The sequence below is a fragment of the Cebidichthys violaceus genome, unplaced genomic scaffold (genome assembly GCF_023349555.1).
Source record: "Cebidichthys violaceus isolate CVI_PGR_0920_01 unplaced genomic scaffold, fCebVio1.0.p SCAF_9, whole genome shotgun sequence".
NCBI lineage: Eukaryota > Metazoa > Chordata > Actinopteri > Perciformes > Stichaeidae > Cebidichthys > Cebidichthys violaceus.
In genome coordinates this window covers 11645017-11667946 of record NW_027176975.1, presented here as the reverse complement: position 1 = coordinate 11667946, position 22930 = coordinate 11645017, and the positions used below count along the sequence as shown (strand labels likewise).

General features: G+C 39.0%; 1 protein-coding gene across 2 annotated transcripts; it reads right to left on the bottom strand.

The window, feature by feature from the left end:
• Positions 1 to 1930: 1930 nt before the first annotated feature.
• Positions 1931 to 21625, bottom strand: si:dkey-112e17.1 (serine-rich adhesin for platelets). 2 transcript variants are annotated; one of them, XM_068704278.1, is made up of 7 exons: positions 21485 to 21625; positions 12943 to 13919; positions 10722 to 10773; positions 9835 to 9958; positions 8420 to 8562; positions 4980 to 5222; positions 1931 to 3424 (listed from the first exon to the last, which is right to left on the bottom strand). In XM_068704278.1, exons 1-7 carry the CDS (start codon positions 21563 to 21565, stop codon positions 2717 to 2719), a joined length of 2328 nt encoding a protein of 775 aa, XP_068560379.1. In that variant the 5' UTR covers positions 21566 to 21625; the 3' UTR covers positions 1931 to 2716. The 2 variants fall into 2 exon arrangements, with proteins under 2 accessions (XP_068560379.1, XP_068560380.1); XM_068704279.1 differs by having other exon boundaries at positions 4980 to 5219.
• Positions 21626 to 22930: the final 1305 nt, after the last annotated feature.

Below are 22930 nucleotides of genomic sequence, written 5' to 3'. Positions count from 1 at the left end.
ATCATAGTATACCGTTTTGAAAAAAGTCATTAAAAAGCCAGAGAATAGTATGTTGATAAGTCATAAAAAGTAATTGTATGGCATGTTGGAAAAAGTCAGAAAAAAGCAATAGTATGTCGAAAAGATTCATAATAAAATATGTAAAAAAGAAAAATCATAAAAAAGACTTATAATAGTATGTTGACAAAAATCCTGAAACGTCCCAGTATAGCATGAATCCTTGGTATACTATGTCGAAAAAAGTAATAAAAAGTCATATTGTAGTATGACGAAAAATTTATATAATAGTATATTGATAATAGTCGTAAAAATCTTTGGTATATTATGTCAAAAATAAAAAAGTAATTAAAAAGGCATATGGCGAAATAAGCTACAGTGTGGCATGTCGAAAAAAATCCCAATATATTATGTCCCAAAAAAAGTCATAAAAAAGCCTTAGTATAGTATGTCGAAAAAAGTGATAGCATAACATATTGAAAAAGTCATCAAAAAACCATAGTATAAGAAGTTAAAAAAAGTCATTAAAAAGCAATAGTCTAGTATGTCGGAAAAAAAAGTCATAAAAAAGCAAACTTTGGTATGTTGGATAAAGCCATAGAAAAAGTCATAGTATAGTATGTCAAAAAAGAAAATCATAAAATATCATAGTATATTATGTCTTAAAAAGTCATGAAAATGTCACAGTATAGTATATTTAAACAAGTCATAAAAAGTTAGTTTAGTATGTTGAATAAATTCATAGTCTAGTATGTAAAAAACCCTCCAAATAACTAGTATAATATATCGAAAAAAGTTATAAAAAAATCATAGTATATAAAGTTGAAAAAGTCATTAAAAAGCCATAGTATATTCTATGTATACTAATAAAAAGTAATTGTATAGCATGTTGAAAAAAGTCATAGCATAGTATGGCCCAAAGATATCATTAAAAGTCATAGTATAATACAGTATGTCGTGAAGCTTCATAAAAAAAGTAAGTATATTACGTCTTAAAAAGTCATAGTATAGTATGTCTAAAAAAAGTCATTAAAAAGCCAAAGAATAGTAAGTAGGAAAAAGTCATAAAAATAACTTGTATAACCTAGCATGTTAAAAAAGTCACAAAAAGTCACAGTAGAGATAAAAAAAAAAATCATAAATAGGTATAGAAGAAAGCAGAAGAAAGCCCAAAACATGCCAGTGTATAGTATGTTGAAAATAGTGAAAAATATTCATAGAATAGCAAGTCATAAAAATCATTAAAAATCCATAGAAAAGTATGACGAAAAACTCGTAAAAAGTCATAAAAAAAAGCCAAAATATAGTACACAAAAAGTCATTGCAGCGTATGATGAAAAATGTCATAAAAAGAACTTGAATAACAGCATGTTAAAAAAAAGTCATAAAAAGTCACAGTAGAGAATATAAAAAAAAAAATCATAAATAGGCATAGAAGAAAGCCATTAAAAGGCCAGTGTATAGTATGTTGAAAATAATCAAAAATATTCATAGAATAGTAAGTCATGAAAAAATCTGTATCGTATGTCATAAATTTCAGAAAACGTCATAGTATAATGTCATAAAAAGTCAAATTAAAGCATATCATAAAGAAGTCATACAGTGATAGTATGTCTTAAAAAGTCACAATATAGTATGCCATAGATTAGTCATAGTATCGTAAATCATAAAAATGTCACAAAAATTCACAGCATGGTATGTTGAGATGGTAAAGCATGTTATAGTCTCACTATAGTATATCATAAAAATGTCATATAGTCACAGTATAGTATGACAAAAAAGTAATGGTATAGAATGTCATAAAAATGCTGGATCAAAGAATAAGCATCCAATCCTGACTTTTGATTCTAACTTTGTTTGAGGTTCCTCCTCATGATTGTGTAACATCTTCCATCAGATTAAGGACACAACATGTGAATGACATAGCCTTTATTAAAACTTAACATTAATTCATAACTCATTTTAAATACTATTGTGATTGCTAGTTCTCTCTATACTACATACTAGTGAATATTAGTACACTATATGCTTTTACTTTATTTACTATACTATTACTATATTTTGATTTCCCTTTGATAATCCAGTATCAGCCTTAGGAGTACATACGGTATGGAAACACTGTTGCAACATTAATATCAACGTACGGTCTATGCTCTGCAGTACACTTTTGGGTAATAAGTATAAGCATTTGTTAGCTTGCGCTAAAAAACAACAACAAACAAACAAAAAAACATAAGAGGAACTACATTAAGGAAAAAGCAGAAAGCCGACACATGGCAGGTGTTGAAAGCAAATTGCAATGTTTAGAGTATTATAACTCACTGAAGAGCATCAAACTGGTTAATAAATCTGGTTATAAAGTGCTCCTAAGAGTTGAGGGTTCTGGAGTACTCACACAGAAAATACTTTTTTATTCATGTCTGCAATCAGTCATCTTTTTTTTTTTTTTAAACATAATACCACAGCACCCATTGCCATGGCACAGTAAGCAGCATAATATTCCATCTTTGTCCAAACACAACTTAAAAAAAATGAAAAACAACTAGAGTGAGAAGACTAGCTTTGCCAGCAGGAGGCTACAGTATACGTGGTAAACATTTTGTAAAAGTTGATTTCAGAAATTAAAGACATAGGTTATATGTTACACAAAGTGAGTTCAGAAATGCCAAACTGGCCCACTAGAGTCCATGCTCTTTTCAACAACTTAAAGCCCGTCTGGTCACATCTGGTTGGTCACACTGAGCAGCACTGTGGACTGACTGAGAGACGGCTTGCTGTCATAGACTGTGCTTGACTCGGTCGTGGTGGTGAGTGTGTCGGAAGAGAGTGGACCAACCCCTCCTGAGACCTGGCTCCCCCATGGCCTCCACTCTGGTCTGGCCCGCTGGCTCTGTGGGCTGAAGCTAGTGTTTCCAATGATGGGCTCCTTCCCCTCGTATTTCCCCTTGACCAATCCATTCATCACGGCAGACGCAGAGATCTGGTCCAGGTGCTCAGCTGAGACAAGAGGCTGCCGGTCCTCCTCCTCAGAGATGGCAAACACAGGCACGCTGATGTGGTCACTCTCACCTGGGAACTCACGCCTCTTTCCTGTCTGGCCGCTCTCAATCTGACACTGGCTGGAAGGAGAAGATCCAGAGCTGGGTTCTGAGGGGGAGCCCTGGGCATGAGGAACCCCGGAGACTTTAGCTGGGTCTGTTGTCCCGGAAAGCAGACCGAAGCAAGGCCCTGTGAAGCGGGAGCGCCGCAGGTTGCTGGTGGAGTTGAGACGACGTTGCCTCTGGGCAGGCTGCGAAAGGGGGTAGGAGGCATTGCTGATGGATGAGTCAGAGATAGTACTGTTGTCTGCATTAGCGCCCAGGTGAACATCCGAGAAGACCATCCTGCCGATCTCTCCTCTGCAGTCAGCTACCAAACTGGATGGAGCCTGGAATGGTAAGACATGAGATTTAGAAATTTAGATTTGTCACAGAAGAAAAAGCACAGATGTAATAATAATAACACTAAAGATGGTTTCATTCCATTCAAGTATCTCAGCTAGCCTCCCTAGTGAGCCAGCATGCACGATACCAGGACCATGTAACCTTTAAGATCTACATAGAATGCATTTTCATGCTATGACAAGTAAACATGTCTGCAGTGAAAGAGGCCTGTGTGACATAGATGTGGCAGTGCTATTCAAACTAACCATTCTGCATCCCCAATACAACAAGAACATACTGTTGTTTGAATACAAGAAGAGGAGACAACTTTAAATGTGTAAAAAAAAAAAAAAAAATGTGTCGTTTAAACAGAGGTGGTTAGAGTAGCCAAGAACTGTACTCAAGTCGTACTCAAGTTGTCATTAAAATAACTACTTGAGTAAGAGTAAAGAAGTTTTCACTGAAAAAAATACTTGAGTAGCAAGTCAGTTAAATAAAATAATGAAAAAACACCAGCCCAGGCTACTGGTCTTTTATTTTATGTGGACATGACTGGAATTATTTCAAGCACAGATGGTCTTCCTCAGGTAAAGGTAAAGCAGTGAACATATGCCTGAATTTATTGTGATGAAATGACAGGTCATCATCTTCTAATTAGAAAACCTAACAACAACCTACACTAGACAATATTCCCAGTCTAGATCTCTCAAGTGTGATCACAAAATTCATATCTTACTCTATTAAGTACACCAATAAGTAATGTTCCTATAAAGTAAATTATTTGCTTGTTGTCTCTTGAAATTTTATTATGATTTGACAAATAAATCGCACTTGCGACATATAACAGTCTGCGAACATGGATCTGTTTCCTCAGAAATGATGGAAGGTTGTAATTTTCTTTATTTCCATCAGACCTTCAGCTAGTTCTGTGCTTGCTTGCCTATGGAGGAGCTACGACAACGAGCATCCTGGGTTTCTCTGTGCCAATGTTCATCCATTCTATGCAAGATGCATCCGAGTCCTCCCTGACTCATTTAGTGTTTAAAGTGCTCGACAGTGCTCTTATGCATGTGTGGAGATAATGCTGGGATGTTTCACCAACAATGACCTATTAAATACAGGTGTGTTCACGTCTTGCCTTCGTGACCATTTGTGTTTTAAACACATGTCAACATGAAATAAAAGCAATATATTTTTTTAATGTGCATCATTTGGTCTCTATTTTGGTCTTTATACCCATATCTGAGATTTCTGCATCCACCTCAGTAATATGTGAAAAAATAAAAAAGTGTCTTTCCAGAGACCATGTCCTGGTTACTCTAGATAATGTTGACAACCTGATTTCAGTAGTACCACATGTATTACTTTTATTATTAATATTTGTACTTTTGGTGAACTGAACTTTAAGTCAAGTTAGAATACCTGATTAAGACAACTCTAGAGACAAAATAAACAAATTCATTTTAAACAAATTAACTGAATATAGCACTGACCACTCATCAACCTCACATGCCATAAATGGTTCTGGGTGTGAAAACATCAAAAGGTTCTAGTACTGACGCTGTCCACCAGCTTGGTGAAGGGACTGTTGGAGTTCCAGCTGCACCACTTCTTGTGCAGCTGTGGTAGTGGAGGGAGGAAGTCCTGGAAGGTGCGTACGCTCCACGCTCTCGGTCTGGCACAGACAACGCTGCCGTCCTTGGGAGACCTGGTATCAGTAGGTGAGGTGGTGGAGTCTGGTGAGGGCCAATCACCTGCAGAGCTGGGACCAGTGTCACTGTGACGCAGAAACCTCTCCCTCTGCTAAGACAGATTGAATAAATGTATAAACTAAACTGAGTAGTCTGGGTCAATTGCTCAGTGTCCAGGTGCATTTTCGTGGCTTTATATACTGTGCCATTTTAAGGTATTTTTAATGAAAGGCTATACTATGACATTTTTATGGCATTTCTAAAGACAATTTTTACAACATACTATAACGTGACTTTTACATTTTATAATATATATAATTTATAACATAGTAAACTGTGACTTTCTTAATGATATTGACAATAATAACTTTTATGACTTACTATACTATGATTTTTTTATGACATATGATGGCTTTTTTTATCACACACTGTACTAGGACATTTTTTACAATAAAGTAAACTGACTTCTTTAATATTTGTTATGCCATGCTATACCTCTGATTTATTAAATGACAGTTTTAGATATACTTTATATATAATTTAGATTTGTTATAAAATATTATAAAATTACTTTTATGACATTCTTTAATGATATTTGTATGTCATACTATACTTTCACTTAATTACTTTTTATTACTTTTATGTCATACTATACTATGATGTTTCATTAAATTGTTTTATGGTATACTATATTATGACTTATTTGTGACTTACTATATACTATGACATTTCAGATTTTTTTATGATATACTCCATCATGTCTTTTCATGATCTTTTTTTATGATATACCATGACTTTTCTATGACATACTACATTATGACTTCCCTATGACTTTTTATGGAATACCATACTAGGACTTTTTATGACATTTTTTATGCCATACTATACTATGACTTAATGGCATTTTTATAACACTATGACCAGACTCGTAGTGACTACCCCCGCAGCCCTTTTAGCTAGGTTAGTGACATGACGACTTAGGTCAGAAGGTCACAGACCGGCACGCCTGCGGCACATAGGTAGCTAATGTTGTGTTTCTGTTACGGTACTTCTTTTATGACATACTACACTATGACTTCTTTATGATTCTTCATGGCATACTATACTAGGACTTCTTATGACATTCTTACTTTTTACAACTTTTTATGGCATATATATTATGACATTTCTATCATATTTTGCATTGACAAGCGTCGATTTTATTGACTTACAATTTTCAATTATGGAATTGCTTTTTAAAAATAATGTTTCTCAACACAAAGGAAAACCTATCTTTCATGAAGGCAGGTGACCTGAAATATTTACCTACCACAGCAAACATTTACCCTGTATTTGGCAGGTGACTGGTGCCCATTTCATTCCCTGCTCTCAAAACAGTAAGAAAATTACTTTTTATTGCCTAACACTTAAATTGCTGTCAACCAGAATCAGCATTCACATAGTATCACTGCATGCAGCAACATGGTCCTTATGGTAGAGGTATTGGGAATTGACTGGCTGCCAGTCTGCTGATTGCAACTTCTACATTTCCTCCCAACACCTGAATTTCTCCCTGCAGATTGTGTTGTGCTCTACATTAATGGATTAACAAGAAGGAACTGTTCTTATTAGCTTGGCCAGCTCAGTCACACAACCAGCCAGCCAAGCATTTGTGCCTCACGTACCAATCTCAAATCATTATTTATTAGGTAAAGTAAAGCTATCAAGAGAACAGTAGGGGGTTTGCATTGATTTCAGTCATTTGTGCTGTTGTTTATGCACACCTCTTACCATCTGAACTGTACATTACAGGTCCAAACAAAATACTATTTGAGACTACTTTACTTGAGAGTTGAATAGTTCATATTTGCTTAAGCAAACAGGACAGGCTAATTGACTGGTTAGATGTGCAAAGGCAACGTTATCCTTCCTGATCGGTCAGCTGCTGTTGATTGGGGGAGGGGGAAGGTTTTAGGGGTTGCAACCATCAGACAGAAAATGAGTCCAGATAATCCGTTTCACAGAGTCACTAGCAGCTAGCTTTGTCTAGACAAGAATTAGCTAGGGGTTTAAATAAAATGTTCTTTTTGTCACTAAAGCTCTACAAACACAATGGTAACTTTTAGATTTCACACACGAGATGAGAACTCAGCCACCTAACACAGTCGCTTACAAGCCATTTTTCCAAAGGTGGCATCTAAGACCCTTAAGGGGTGCCTGGAAAAGCTTGACACTCCCCAGAAAAACAGAAAAAGTTGACTTAAGTCTGTTGAATTCAGGACAGCGAGGAATATACAAGAGCATTTTGATCCAGACTTCTCTTAATCTAGGTTTTCAAGTCTTCTTGTTGCTTTATTGTAACTAAATTAAAGCTCTCTTTCAAAGGGGTATTTTGCAACAAAATGTTATCAAATGGGGGTTCATTGCTTAATGCACATCTACATATTTGGTGGTGTGTGACATGAAAATATCAACCTGGAAGTCCACCTGGCAATGACATTGAGAAGATGATTTTGGTATTTTCCAGTGAACTTGGCTGCTGTTAGCCCAAGCAGCATTTCTCAAACATTGTTTACATGGACGTCTGCATCAAGGACACACACACAGGCAGACCACACACTGTGTGCCAAAGCGTGCATGACACACACAGACACACAAACACACACACACACACACACACACACACACACACACACACAATTGGAGCTGGGAATCTGGCTCTGTAGATAATACTCCATTAGCCTAGGCTGCAGAAAAGCTTGCCAGTCCTTCAAAAAGCTGCCAGAGCTGTTTTATGCCAACTCTTATTCCAAGAGAATACAAAAGAGAGCAGAGAAAAACATGTTTGGTTGAACTGTTTTTTTAACCCTTCTCCCATCTCTTTATTATACTCATTTCCAATTTTTGTCCTCATAGTTTTCATAGTTATAGACTACCACACCTATAAAATGGTTATCTTATTTTTAGGAACACTGGGTCAAATCAAAGCAATAAATGTCCTGTCACCTCTGATGTTCATAGGTTCAGGGATAATTTCTCCAAAGCGAGGAGATCACCCACTGCAAGTTTGGCCTTGAGATCAAAAAGACAGTTTCACTCTCCACTGTATAGCATCAAGACCACTTTCAGATGGAACTTGTGTTGAGATATTTCAGTCGGGACCAAAACGGTGGACCAAGTGACTGACTGAGATTGCCATCCATAGAGCCACGTCAATAGCATGGAGATTTTATGCCTCATGAATGTTTAGCTTTAGAGTAAGATGAGTCCTAACGGTAACAACATAGACAACTGTATTGAAACTGCAACCTGCATGAAACTGTGCCTTACTGTGTGAGGTGAGAAGGGTAGCCTGTTTGGGCTAGTGGCTGAAGATACAATGAAAACCTCATCTGCGCCAAGGTCGAGTTCAGTCAAACCGCTGCAGGAAAGGTCCACCTCTGCACTTTGAGAAATGTCACCGCCTGCACTGCCTGAAGAAACAGAAAAAAACAAGTATTAATGACATGGACATTTTTAATAGTGTTATTGAACTACAATGCTTATTGTGAGTACAATTAAACGTTGTACAATATAACAGCTTTCACCATTGAAATGTAATTTATACTAATGCACCACATTAATTTAATGCTCCCTACTTCTTTAAGAAAGAACTGTTTGCAATTTAGAAAAGCAGCAGAGCTTATGATGTTGTACTGCAATTTAAATGCTTCAATGAAACAACATGCAGAGTGGGCTAATCTCAACTCCTGTTTATAAGCAATGTGTTTTGGTGTAAACTCCTTACACCATGACTGGAACACACAGAGAGGGGGACTGTACTCCCCTGTTGTTCAAACTACTCCCAGGCTGCTTTGTGGGTTAAATGCCACAACCCACAAATCTCTCAGCCTGGGTTCAGTCCCACTGAGAGAGAGAGAGAAGCCTTTGGATAGTTCCAGGATCAAGCCTGCGTGCTGCTCCTAAACTAATGCAACTTCCCGAAAACTCTACAGACCCACCAAGAGTCCACAGAGGGTTTTTCAGTAGGTTTTAATTCAAAGTTATATCATACGACATATTTATAACGCAATAAAGATGGGAAGCCTGTAACGCTTAGTGTTTGGTATACCTTTCCCAGGAAAACTCCTGGAAGAAATGTCAGTGGCAATTTGCTTTTATTGAATAGAAGAAGAACTGGGCGGTTAGCATGAGTAGAGATAACCACCATCGATGGACCTACAAAGAAAGAGCACCACCTAGAGATACACGCCAGCAGAAAATCACAGCAATTGAGGCATATTCCTCAAACCTAGGCCTTCACTTTTAAACAACAGCAGTAAAACTTTAGCAGATCAGTGCTTTGCCAGGAAATTAATTAATGGTAGATTTGTATTTTTATCATTCCTAAAATAATTGTAGTCAAAAGTCTTAACGTGTTTAAAAATAAATCAAAATGTATGACATCCACAGTATTGTGCAATTTATGGGCTTTGGGTTTGCTGCAATGCCTCTTAGTCATACAGTCATACAGTATATCTTAGGAATTATTAGATATGTTCATCATCAATACCTCAATTCATCATCAATACCAAAAAAATCAGTACCTTTAATTTTTGCAACAGCAATCCAATATATCAACCGATCCATTGTGTGTGTGTGTGTGTGTGTGTGTGTGTGTGTGTGTGTGTGTGTGTGTGTGTGTGTGCGTGTCTGCGTGCGTGCGTGCGTGCGTGCGTGCGTGCGTGCGTGCATATCGTCCTAACCTGTGTGTGGCGGGCTGTCATTGTTGTTGTCCTGCTCTGTTGTTGCTTCCAGGTTGCTCTGATTCTCAGCCATCGGCTGCAGCTCGCTGACCTCAGCCCCGGTGTTCTGGACTCCCTCTGGCACCTACAACACCAGCATACAGCACAACACCATTCAGTTAATCCACCATGCCAAACCAAAGCAATGTCTTGCAATGTCTCATATAATGGCGTATGTTTTGTTATTTGGAAACATGAAGAAAATGTGCTTCACTGAATCCATCAAATAACTATAAAAGATTCTGATGTATTATGCTAGTAAGTGCTTATGTAGCCTTGAGCTACTAGCTTCAAGCAGAGATGAGGAGTTGGCTACAGAGGTCTGCAAAACTCACATCACTATAACACCCTCACCCCCAATTTTTTTAATTTTCAAACTTGTAGCTCTCTTTTGCCCTAGACAACCCTGACTCAAGCGACCCTGTGTCAACTGCCAAAATGTTCCTCCTCAGAGCATCATAGAAATTGATGTGTAGAATCTGAATGACACCAAGTACCAATTTCAGAAGTTTACAACTCATCATTTCATGATGTAAATCCCTATAACCTGCTTCATCATCAGGTTCATCATTCTTTGTTACCAAACTGTATGATCTGATGTGAACCTTAGGTGGTGCTGCTCTGTGGGGAGAAGAGGGTCAGTGCTACTGCATTAGACTTCAGGGGCAAAGAATATTAAATTAAATGTCCAGTGATCCCAGATAAAGCCCGGTTCTAGAGGAATGTCTAACTGACAAATAAGGCAATAGAGAGAAGAAGAACCGTAGGGGAGGTGACAGAGTGACATGTAGAAAGGACAAAGGGAGAAGATATGGGAAGAAAGAGGGAGTACACGGTAGTATCCGTACCTCAGAGCTGCTGGATGCACAGGAGCTTGCTCTTTTTGGACACAGTTTGGGTCTGAAAAACATACAGTACCACAGCAATTTAGTTTAGAATTAAAGACACATCCAAAACCACTCTTTGCAGAGTTTTCCCAAGAAAAAAAAATCCCTTTGGTGTTCACAATTTTACCAGAAATGTAAAAATGGACAATATCCCATACAACTGTACTGAAAATTGAGCATATTTACATAGTAACCACCTCACTCATAATCTAATAGCTCCAACATAACCGTGGCTATTTCCCCTAAATAGTTGCTCTATTGTGGTGTTGGACGATGGAGCAACATGCCCCACGATCTTGCATTACACATGCCACAACTCTTGCAGTTCACAGAGGTTGTTACTGGTGTTATTGTTATGCTTAATTTTTTCTTGTAGGGATGCACGGCTGTCACTTTTTTACTGCTGATAGCTATGTCAAGTATTTGCTTCTACAGGCTATTAATATTCAATTATTTTATAACTGAGAAACTAACCAATATCACTTGTCTACTATTACCATGCTTTCCTGTTCTGTTATTTAGTCCACATGAACCAATGAAGCATGCAGAAATGCAAGTACCCTCTTATTAAAAATTACTTACAGCTGAATGAGTTCATTACAAGCCGCCGGTCAACTGAGGGCAACCCCTGCTATGACTCGTCCTTTTTGGTCAGAAGGGTCCTTGGGAGTTATTGCTGCTTTAAACTTGCAAGATATTGCCTTGCACACCAGGCTAGTTGTTTTCCAGTTATTTTTTGTGAACTCATTTAAAATAATAGGAAGCAACTGGATGAGAAAAAAACAGCTACTAAGGCTGCTTGTGAGTAATACATTTCCTAGATTCTGAATGACTGGCTGCTAATTACACTTTCATTTTATTGAACACGTGGTTCCAATTTCCCTGTCATTAATAGTGAGAACCTGTGGAGTTATTGTGCCCAACGGATGAGTTGGAGACACTGAGCTGCATTTGCAATGAACACAAATCCTCTTAAACAGGGGTGTTTCTCACAACAAGCTGAATACTAAGGCTGACACAAATCTAAACCTTCCTGGATGTTAAATATATCTGGACTAGTAGGATAAAACAGTCTGCTTGTTAGAACAGATAGTATTACAAACCTCCAAACTTAACCCCTCAGCCTGTGTTCATTGTCCTCTGGGATGGACAAGAGGGAACAGCTTCTAAATTACACCTTTTGATTGTCGGACAATGCTATCGGTACCAAACTCACATTGAGTTTTAATTCTCCTTGTTGTCCCCGTTTCCCCGCCCATTCACTTTCATGCAGCCTCAGTGTTTTTGTGTGCTGGAATTAATGCCAGGTGCTGTACCTTGAATGCCCCGCTGTCTATGGTGAGAATGCTCCACATCAAGGAGGCCGCACAGTTGCAGCCAAACCCAACTAATCACCAAGGGTCACCACATCAGGGACTGACGCTTCCAGCTGAGTCAACATAACAAGGTGGTGATTGTGTATGTGCGAGTGTGTACACCTCTGTGTGCGTGCATTTACTGTTAGACCAGCCCATTTCCATTCATGGGAGGAATCAAAGATAAGACTTGTGAATTTTGTCAGAAGAGTAAAAGCTAAGGAGTCAGTTAAATTGAGTTTATGTTTCAAAAAAGCAAGAAAAGCATTTGAACGTATGAAAATGGACGGAATCACCAAAAAATAATTAGGCTTCATCCTCCTAGGTAACATAAATGTCTGTACCGGAGTTCAAGACATTTCAATCTGAACAAAAATGTCAACCTGTTGATGAAACTAAAGGAAAAGTAAGAGGATCATCAGAGTCACTAGAACTATACATACAAAATTTGCTAGTTTTAATTAAAAAAAAATTTAAAAACTAAAAATGCTGCAATACATAATAGCTTTCATATTGCTTTGTAAAAATGACCTACAATATCTCCAGGGGGTTAATTTTTATGAATCATGACTCAACAAAAGCTTCACCTAGTGGCTGAATTCTGGCTTTTATAACTACTTCTCAGCTACTTTGTTAGCTTATCTCTGTATTGCGAAAACATTTGTTTTATTTAAAAGAAGTGCGTTTAGTCTGGAAAATGCAACTCATTAGTGGCAAATAGAAGTCAATAACCAACCGTATTTTAGTTGATTTTATCTGACCATCTGGTTATTGTCCCCTATTTTTATCTTATCATCCCATAAATAAAAATATCATACTGCTGTTACCTGAATATGATGCAGAGGGCACTTGTAAGTATCATTGCGAAGAAGGCAGCTCCACTCACAGCAGCCAGCATAGAGTCTACCTTGCTGGCTGTGGAAGCAGAGGCACGGCGGTCCCCCCCTGGCTCAGTCAGGTTGTGGTAGTGGAAGAGAAGAGCGAAACCGCGGCCCCAGTGGGTGGTGGTGATGAGCTCCATGATGACCTCCACCATCTCCTGGCTGGAGCCGAAAACCAGCTGGCTGCTGGGAGGCCGGTTGGACCCACAGAACCTGGAGGAGAAGGTGATGAGGTCTGAGATGTAGAGAACATCGTGGGGGCAGGCGTCAAGAACTGAGTGCTGGGTTTCTGGGCTCACAGCTGGAGTGTCAGTGGAGTGTGGCGAGGCAAGGGTGGTCACTTGCACAACTGTGCTTGGGTTAGAACTGGGACTGAGGTCTCCCCTGAGGTGAAACGAGGAGACGGAGTTGACAGTCTTGTCTTCTGGAAGCACAGCCCCAGGTAGGAGCAGGAGAGAGGGGGGAGATGACGAAGAAAGGCCAGAGGAGGCATCCGTGGATCTTTTGGCAGAATTTGAGACTTCGGCAATTTCCATCTTTGTGGACTGTTCCTGGACCACTACTTGCTTGACCTCGCCATCTTCGGAGGACTGCTGAGTTTTTGCGACGTCCCCTACACTTTGAAGCATGGGCTCTTTAGCTTCTGATGAAGTTTTGTCTGCCGCTAAGCTGCCAGCAGTGAAAGTCAACTCTTCATCTGCCTCTTCCTCTGCAAAATTAGAGAAAGCAGAGTACTGTGCAGCGGAGTCATGGTTTTCAAACACATCAAAGTCAAATATCTCCAGAATAAGCTGGTAATCAACCGGCACAAAGAACTGCCAAACACAGTGTGTCCCAGAGGAGTAGTTGTAGGGGAAGCCAGGGGACAGAATGAGGCCTTGGACGTCCACCACATCCACCTTGGCACCACAGTCAAAGTATACCTGCAATATGAGTCACATTAAGTTAGTCGTGTCATCATTTTAAACCTGCTTTTAAGAAATTATTACCAAAGAATTTCACACATTAAGGTTTATTTCAGGTACTAACTGACACCCCTTCTCAGAGTGACAATGAATGTGATTTATTCAGCTGTACAGGAAGAGCTCAGCAAAAATACTACCAGATTTAAAGCTTTTGATTCCCCCTGGTGCCACCCATGCCAACATTCATGGTATTTAAAAAAGTGTTGACCAGTATTGTATGACATTTTGTCTAAATTCTAAGATGAGTCATGTGGTCAGATAATGGCCACTAAGTGATTAAGTTCTTTATGTCAAAGGAACCAACAACCAAGGTACGCATCAGCAAATAATACACTTGACTTGTGGGCTGATTACTCACAAACATAAACCAGCTTCAAACTAAACTATTCAACTCTGCAGTTCTGCCTTAATATCAAAGCCTGTGTTTTGCCTGTATTGCCTGCTTGGGTAACCCTGGGGAGGGTATTTCTTCAAACATGCTGGCTGTAATTCATCCCAGGTGTGTGGGGGACCTGAAATCTAAGCAGGGGCAGATGTGTGGCTGGGCCAGGGAGCTGAGGACCAGACCTTAGTAGGGGGCCTGTGTGTTTATGAGCTTTCCTTTTGGCCTCAGTTCTGGACTGTGGGAATGACCCAGACTGGCAGACCCCCATGCCAGACAGGTAACAAACCAACACCCGCGGGCGACACTTGTGCTCTGGACTGGGCTAAAAGTATAAGGGATATGGAAGGGGAGAAAGAGGGCAATGGGGACACAAGAAAAGCTGAAGTCTATTGGAGCCAGACAGGCACTTTGATTGCTCCATGGACCATCTATTCCCATCAGAATGCATTTATCAAAAGGCATTCCTCAGTCAGTAGATTTTCAGTAGCAAAAATCTACACGCAATTTTAATCATGACTGGAAGAGAAGACCACTTGCTCGGCCCTGCAGACATCCAAGATTAAACCAAAAGCATTCTCCATAGTTGATACAGCTGACTGCCTCACAGCCAGGCAACAGCATATAACAGACACACGGGAGGTCAGAGAGGGCACGGAGGGCAGCATGACCTACGTAACTAAAGAAAATATGCGTGCGTTCTGTCGGGTGTTAGAAGTTAGATGTTGTAATTTTGTATTCATATTGGAATTTCATTAAAGAAGAAATCATGAAAAATCACAATCTACCACCCAAAGCATTAGGGCATACTATACAGTAGAAATGTAAAGCAACAGGTCTACAGCTGAACTTTCTTCAGACCTCTTTAAATACTCAGTAATTGATTCAAGTGTGACATGTAATTGACATTACATAGAGAAATGCTCACTCTTCTACTAAATTGAAACTGCTACATTGAATATTATATTTTCCAAGTTACCACAATTGTGATGTAAATTTTGATCAGTCCTTTAAGATAGTTGTATTTTGCTGTTTTTCTCTCACTGACATTTGGAAGCAATTACTTTGGCACATGGCATGCTACACTTGCACTGCCTACTAGAAATGAATGTACTACAGCAAAGAATTACATGGATGACATTTGAACGGGCCAAATGCCATTCCTGCTGAGGCTGAAGAGAGTAAGCCGATTTGGGGTTCACAGCGTTTGCAGCGAGGTTGCGCAATGAGGGGGAACCACTTCACAATATGGGGGCATAACAGGGGGAAGAGAAGGACAGCGTGTCCTCTTTTAGGGCAAGAATGACCAGTGGTGAGAGAATGTATGTTTGTTCATACTGCTGCGTTGCTGGCCTTTTCTCAACCTCCCTTAAAGAGTTGTTGTCACCCAGTTTTCACCCTGTTTTTCACTGAATTAAACTTTAAAAAGTACAAAAAATATCTATTGCAAATAATGTTCATTTATGAATTAATAGTCTCTTGTAAGATGTGAAATCTTGCATCTGATGAAAGAGAACTGTGCCATAGGCAGAGACTGTGTCATCAGGACGAGGCGGCTGGGAGGTCCCCAGCACCATGGGATGTGCATGCTAGACTACACATGAAAGGGCCTCAAAGTGCCACAGTGTCGGATGGAAATGGGACATTCTTATAATGCCAAACATCGCGGTTCTGTTACATCAGAGGCCGCTCCACTGGCAGGTCGCTAATTATTCAAGGATACAATGGCTGCAGTGCCGTTTTGATGAGCCACTCCACAAACGGGGGAGGGCAGATAATATTTTAATGAAGTGATGCTAATACGTACAAGGCAAGCTGAAAGTTTATATAAGAGCCGGCTGGTCATTATGCCCCAGTTGTGCCACTGACAGAGGCTTCCCTGGACAGAAGTAGATCAACTGAGCACATAATTGTCTGAAATGACTTGTTCAGTGAAACATCAGACCAGCTGCTGTCATTACTTAGAGGCCCCTGACAAATTGTATTGTTCTATCGTTTTCACTCTGCGTCAGTACATCTTTAAAAAAAAACAAAAAAAAAACAGAAGGTGTTTCAATCACATTCCATGATGGGGTTCATACGTTTGTCTAATTACGACAGAGGCAAATTAAAATCCACTGAATGATGCGGTGGAGTTGATTTGTTTGAATAGCTCTATCGTATTAGAATATTATTTGTATTTAATTTAGACATTATTTAGTTAAAAATATTATTTAAAACTAAGGAAAATATCTTAACCAGAATATTTATCTATCTATATATATATATATATATATATATATATATATATATATATATATATATATAAAAAAGGCAGGATGGGGTCAGAAAAAAAGATGAGAAATAAACAGAAAGGAAAGTAGTACTCAGTGCTTGTCAGTATACATTTATTTGACAAAACAGAAGTCTGACCTAACTGTTGGCTGTAACATGGATATTTTAAACCACCCAGGCTGACAACACCACTGTGAAAACTCTGCAACACGAGCTGGCTTCTGCTGAAGTACTGTTAATACACACACATACACACACACTTTGCCTCTCATGCACAAACAGCCCCAAACTGGCTCATAAACAGGCAGGCGGGCCCCTCAAAAGGGGGCAGGAATCCTCACTAGCCCTGTTTACTGGAGAAGAAAAGTGACACTGCTTCACAGGGTTAGTGCTTGAGTAGCCGCAGTTCAGGGTGCTTTCTGATCGCGCCCAAATTCTCAGGTCTGGACTGATATCAACATAGCACAGCTTTGTGGACCAATAGTTTGTAGCCTGCACTGAATCATTTTCATTATCATTAATTTAATCAAAGTAGTCTGACAGGGTTTGAAGATCTGAGTGATACAGACCTGAAGAGACACAGTATTAAGAAAAATAGTCAAAATTGTACTAGATATTAGAACAGACATAAAATGTAAGAATGGAAATTAATGATGGGGATGAGACGGATCTTAAAAAATGTCCCCTCACGGGATTAATAAAGTAACCATCTATCTATCTCCATCGACCACAAATCAAATAAAAACTGGAGCTTGAATTAAACAAGGAAAGCCACTAATTAGAACAAAAAGCATGTTTTCTCAATGTGCAACAAATTAACAGGAATTGCACTACTAAAAGATAAAGATACAGACTTTCCCAACAGTAATGGAGAACACACTGACACAAGAGTTCAGGGCTTGCAGGGTACACGGAATACATAAAAAGTGAGGAAACACCCCTTTTCAAAAAACATTAGTTTCCCATATAGCGATCATAAACTGCAATATGCCGCTAAAAAGAAGTTTGGATGAGCTCTTAAAAGGGTTTTAGACAACCGAGTCAGCAGCTGCAACTCAATATCAGCGACGTGCCTTATTTGTTTTTTTCTATTTTGTACAGCTGCCTCCAAATGAACAGAAAAAAAGCTCCTTGAGGTCATTTTCCACAGCTGTAGAAAGCGCTAATACTGGAGCCCAGGATTTATCACATAACTCCCCTGTGATGTCAATGCCTCTCCTGACGGGCTCATGTCAGTGGCTGTGGTTCAGGCCAGAGTAAGTTTACAAACAACTGGTGCGGCAGCCTGATTAAGCCCAGGCATTTCTAGGGTCGCCCTCGTTGGCCACTGTAGTGCTGACTCAGCACATTTGCACCACTGCCTCGTGCATCATGAGTGACTTATGAAAGGCCTCTTTGAGCGATTGCATGTTTGATCAACATTTTATTTACAGAGCCATCATAGACACGGAAAAGTGGAACGCTATAAATTAAATTGTCACCGCTGTGGTCCTCGAACTCGCACAGATATGCGACTGGGTGAGCAACAGTACAGGCAAATGCAGGCTCTCTCTTCCGTGTTTGTGGTGTATAAACCTATTAACATATTTCCCCTAAAAAAGTGCTGCTGATGCTGTGGTAGCTGTTAAAGTGAGTCTGTGGAACCCTGTGGTGAATCATGACCTTATCTTCCCAGTGGTTTCAACCAGTTTGGAGAAATCATTTCCAGATTTTGGAATGTGATCCAGTGAATGCATCCATGATAATTAGTCTTTTCGGCAGCACCTCAATGAGTAGCCCAATCGTGTAGGCTAGCTAACTGTGTGACACAGTTAAACTGAAATCAATCAGAGTCTAAATGGAGACAACACCCTTTTCAAAGTAGAACAGAGAATTTCACCTACGCTGTTTGATACATGGAGCACCAGTGTCTCTCATGTATTAGCATTACATTCCAGTAACCAAGCTAAGCATCCGATTTTTCTTTTTTTCCCCCCATCTGGATGAAAAAATTATTTGCTCTGCTGTACAACAGGAACGATTTTGAACCTGGTTCTCAAGTTGCAACTCTATTTCCTTTCAAGGAAGCCGGAAATTACATATTTCATTGCTGTCTTGTTTTGCAACACAAGAAAAACATGAATGTGTTGTTTTGTTTGAAAATACAAAGTAATAGAAAGTAAAATCAACATAGACAAGCATAAGTGTTTTTTTTATTATTATTTTGGTTCACGTTCACGGCTACCATTTATGTTTGGGATAGAAAACAACTTACATTTTTTTTTTTTTATTTAAACTGAGGCACCATAAAAATACCACCATAAAACTCTAAATTGGGGCATGTATATTTATAATTATATAACATAGGCAGTATTAAAACCTACCACATCTGCAAATCAACCAGGGTAGGATGGCTTTCCATCCTATCTCCTCTAAAATCCAACAGCAGTGCACTGATACACAGTGACATGTTTATCTGTTGACAGAATGTGTGCATCCGATTGTCAGATAATTCATGGAAGGAGTAAGCGAATTCACTGGGGTCCCACAACTCAATACAATTACAGATGAATGTCCCCTCTTCCCATCGTAAATAAAACCTTCCGAAAGACAGAGCGGAGCAACAAAACAAAGATCAAATTCACTCTCCCTTGTCCACAGTACTGAATTGTGGACTAGGATGCCTCCCATTTTGTTCCTGAGGGGAATAGAATAAATTCCAAGCTTGTTTATGCTGTTCCAAAAATCAACTTAATACAAAAGGGGAGCAGAGGACAAAGACATCATTTACCGTGCCCCCTCAGGCAGATAATTGCAAAGATAGTGAGCACCCTATGCACACAGGAACTAAAGCTGGAGACGCTGACAATTCAATATACCAAAGGCTTTTGTTGTCTAGTTCCAAGAATTGTGCTGCTGAGCCGCCATTCTCCATCAGCAGAAGAGGATGACTCTTGACAGGGGGAAGCTTCTCCTAGCTGACGATGTGCTCTTGATGTTCTATAGGAGATCTGTCTGTGTCAAGGGTAATCCTTCTGTGTTATGACACCAGCCACTGCCCCTAATGGGGACATTTTTGTGCATGAATCAAAAACAGAAGAATATGGGATTGGAAGACTGACTGGGTGATGCTGTTTACAGTTTGGACGCTTTTAAGGAAATCACATAAAATATGAATGTTGTTGCTTACTTCCATTTCCAAGACCACAGGGATAACAAAGCATCTTGTCAGTGCAACAGCCATTTGCCTACGTATCACAATACATGCTCTAGCGATCATATTCAGTGTTTACTGCTCTGAGCAATGGGTAATCACTTTTCCTTTCTTCAAAAGCAAACCGAGGCCCCCCTCTGCCGCTGTCTATGCAAACATGACTGTTCAAGGCAGCTGACAATGTACATCAACAAGTACTGTCATCCAGCAGTTACTCATATAGTGCAGGTATCCATATATACCAAATTATAGAATGTCACAGGTTATGGCATCAAACTATTTTACAACTCAACCCATCAAATCTAAAGCACCCATACACAACTAAGCCTCACTATCCTGACAGGAGCTTTAACTCTACCTTAAGAGAAGCTAAAACATGTCAAACATTAATCACAGCCGAAAAACAAAAAGCAATTCCGGACTGGTTGGATTCCTGTTTTGATCATGAACTCCTTGCATGTCAGAGGCACAGCTTGAGAATTTGCCTCAATGAGTATGAGAAGTAAAAAACAAGGTTTACATGCTCTCAATGTGGTTCTCATTTCAGAAGTTTGGACTCTGCATGCCATTCTCTAACTCTGTGAGGAGCAGTAACATCAAAACATGCCTGTGTCATCAAAACATCCCTTTGAAGGATACAAAGTTAGGATATTCTAAAATATAGCTCAATACTGTAATTAATATCTCTCTCTCTCTCTCTCTCTCTCTCTCTCTCTCTCTCTCTCTCTCTCTCTCTCTCTCTCTCTCTATATATATATATATATATCTCTATATATATATATAGCAAAGGTGGACAAGAGTAAGTCAGCATGATGTAAGGTGATTAATAAAACTGTTGTCAAAAAACCACATAGGATATTAATTTCATAAAAATAAATAACGAGACAGAACGTGAACCTCGCAATGCACTTTAGGCTCCATGAGGCGGATGTGTTGGCTAAATGCAATGGACAGACGCTGTTTCAAATCACAAACTAACAACAGCACTTTGATAACATGTTTCATGCAATATATTTGGTTTCTTACACAACTTTCGCAATTTCAGCAGCAGCTAAAACTGTGCTTGGAGGAGGCAATGTTAGCCTACGTTCTATTCTGTTGTCAAACAGAACGTACACAAAACCCAATTGCAAAAATTGTACATTTAAAAGTAAGTCGCTATCTGCCGAACTTTTCAATACTGTAATGCTTGAACTTAGACGTTTTCCGAAGCAGAGTGGCATTCTGATACAGTCGGCATAAATGTTATCAAACATAATACATTTACAGTAGGCTGTTAAAATGTAAACTTTTAAAAGTTGGCTGAATATATACCTACCGCTTCTTGCTATCGCCTACTACGGTGTATAGTAAGTTATTTTGCTAGTAACGTTACAAAACTGTTGACAGAACACACGAACTACGTTTTAATTTAAAATGTAGTTGACGCAATTGTTTCTTTGTGTATCAGAAGTATGCCGAAATGAATGGTAGCACCTCACTTTTTCTTAAAATAACATGCTTTAAGTCCACTGGTGTCAGAATGTTTGCCGAGGAGCAAACATTGTTGCATATCACGATTTACCAACGGAGTTCGCTGCTTCATTCTCCATACATGGGCGCACGGTACTCAACAGGGCTGTAGGTAAAGCTTGTGAATAATTGTCAGCTTATTGTCAACAAATGTCAACTTACTTTCTGTGCAACGCATCCCATCACGAAGAGTAGGTATGTTGTCATAAACACATGGGCCCCAAGCGACGTAACACAACTCATTTTCCTCTAATTGTTCCTTTTTTTAGTGCGACGCACAGTGAACCGTGTCCCGCTCCTCTGCTTCCCTCTCATTCACCTGAAGTATCGGGAGCGCGCTTCCATCGTTCATGGGCGAACTCGAACACAGGGCCAGATCCCCAGATAAAAGCTCTGCTATTTATTCTTGTTAACTTTAGGTATATGACATGTATTTTAAAATATTTTAAACGTAAAATAAGTTGACAGTGTTTTATTATATGACTGGAGCTCTAGCCAGTGTAATTAATGATGACCATACACTTATATCATTAGGTCTAGCTTTTATATTTGTAAAGTCTAAATTCCATCTTTCTTCCAATCTAGGCTAACAGATGTTTTATTGTTATGTTTGTCTCATGCATTTAGCAATGTGAGATTGTATTATTTGTAGTAGCCTATAGTATTAGCTATATGACTAACTATTCAATCCAAATAAATGCATAAATATACGTGTGAATTTACAATATGTTTTTCCGTCTTTCACAGTTGCAGTCTAAAAGAGTAAACAAATCAAATATAGTCACTGTTACACAGTAATTTATAAAGACTTATATCTATATATAATTCTAAAGAAGGAGGGCAATTGGCAACACAGACTGGAAACCTTCACTCCTAGAAAAGTTTAGCATCTTTTATATCATTCTACCAGCACACGTTTTGGGTGGAAGAAACAATTATGGGGGAATTTGGTGAGGTTGTGTTGTTGTCGTTTGTCTATGACAGTGTCATTCTTGATACTGTCACTAGATGGCACCAAAGTTGAAATCTTTCACTTATTAATTTAAAAAAAAGATTTATCCTTGGCTTTATAGGTCTATTTTTATTTGCATTAAAAAGTGAATAGATGGGTCCTGCAAGTTTAACTATGTCATTTGACTGGAGACTCTGATGAAATAGGAATAAAGAGCCAAATACTTTACACCTCATCGTTGTTTGTTGTTTGCAGGTGTCTATTAGTGTACCCCATGGACACAAATATTGAATTCAGTTCAGACTATTTGCATGCTTATTACACGGATGAATATAAAGGTTAATTTATGCATGGACAAACAACAGTTAAGAGCATTGTTGTTTCACCGAAACAGTCAACATTATTTGTAGGCCCTCATCTTGCACACAGCTGCTGTGGAGTAATGCTGATAGCCTAATACCAACGCAATTCAGCAAATTGCGCTTATGGACGATAGTGACAGGATATTTTAAATAAAGGGCTAGTAGTTATATACCATTTGAACTAAATATCCTTTCTGTGAAATCCACTATAATATTATAGCATTGAGCAGTGGCATTATACAGCCTAATGATGTGCTTATTAATGCAATCCTTACATTCTGTGCAACGTATTGC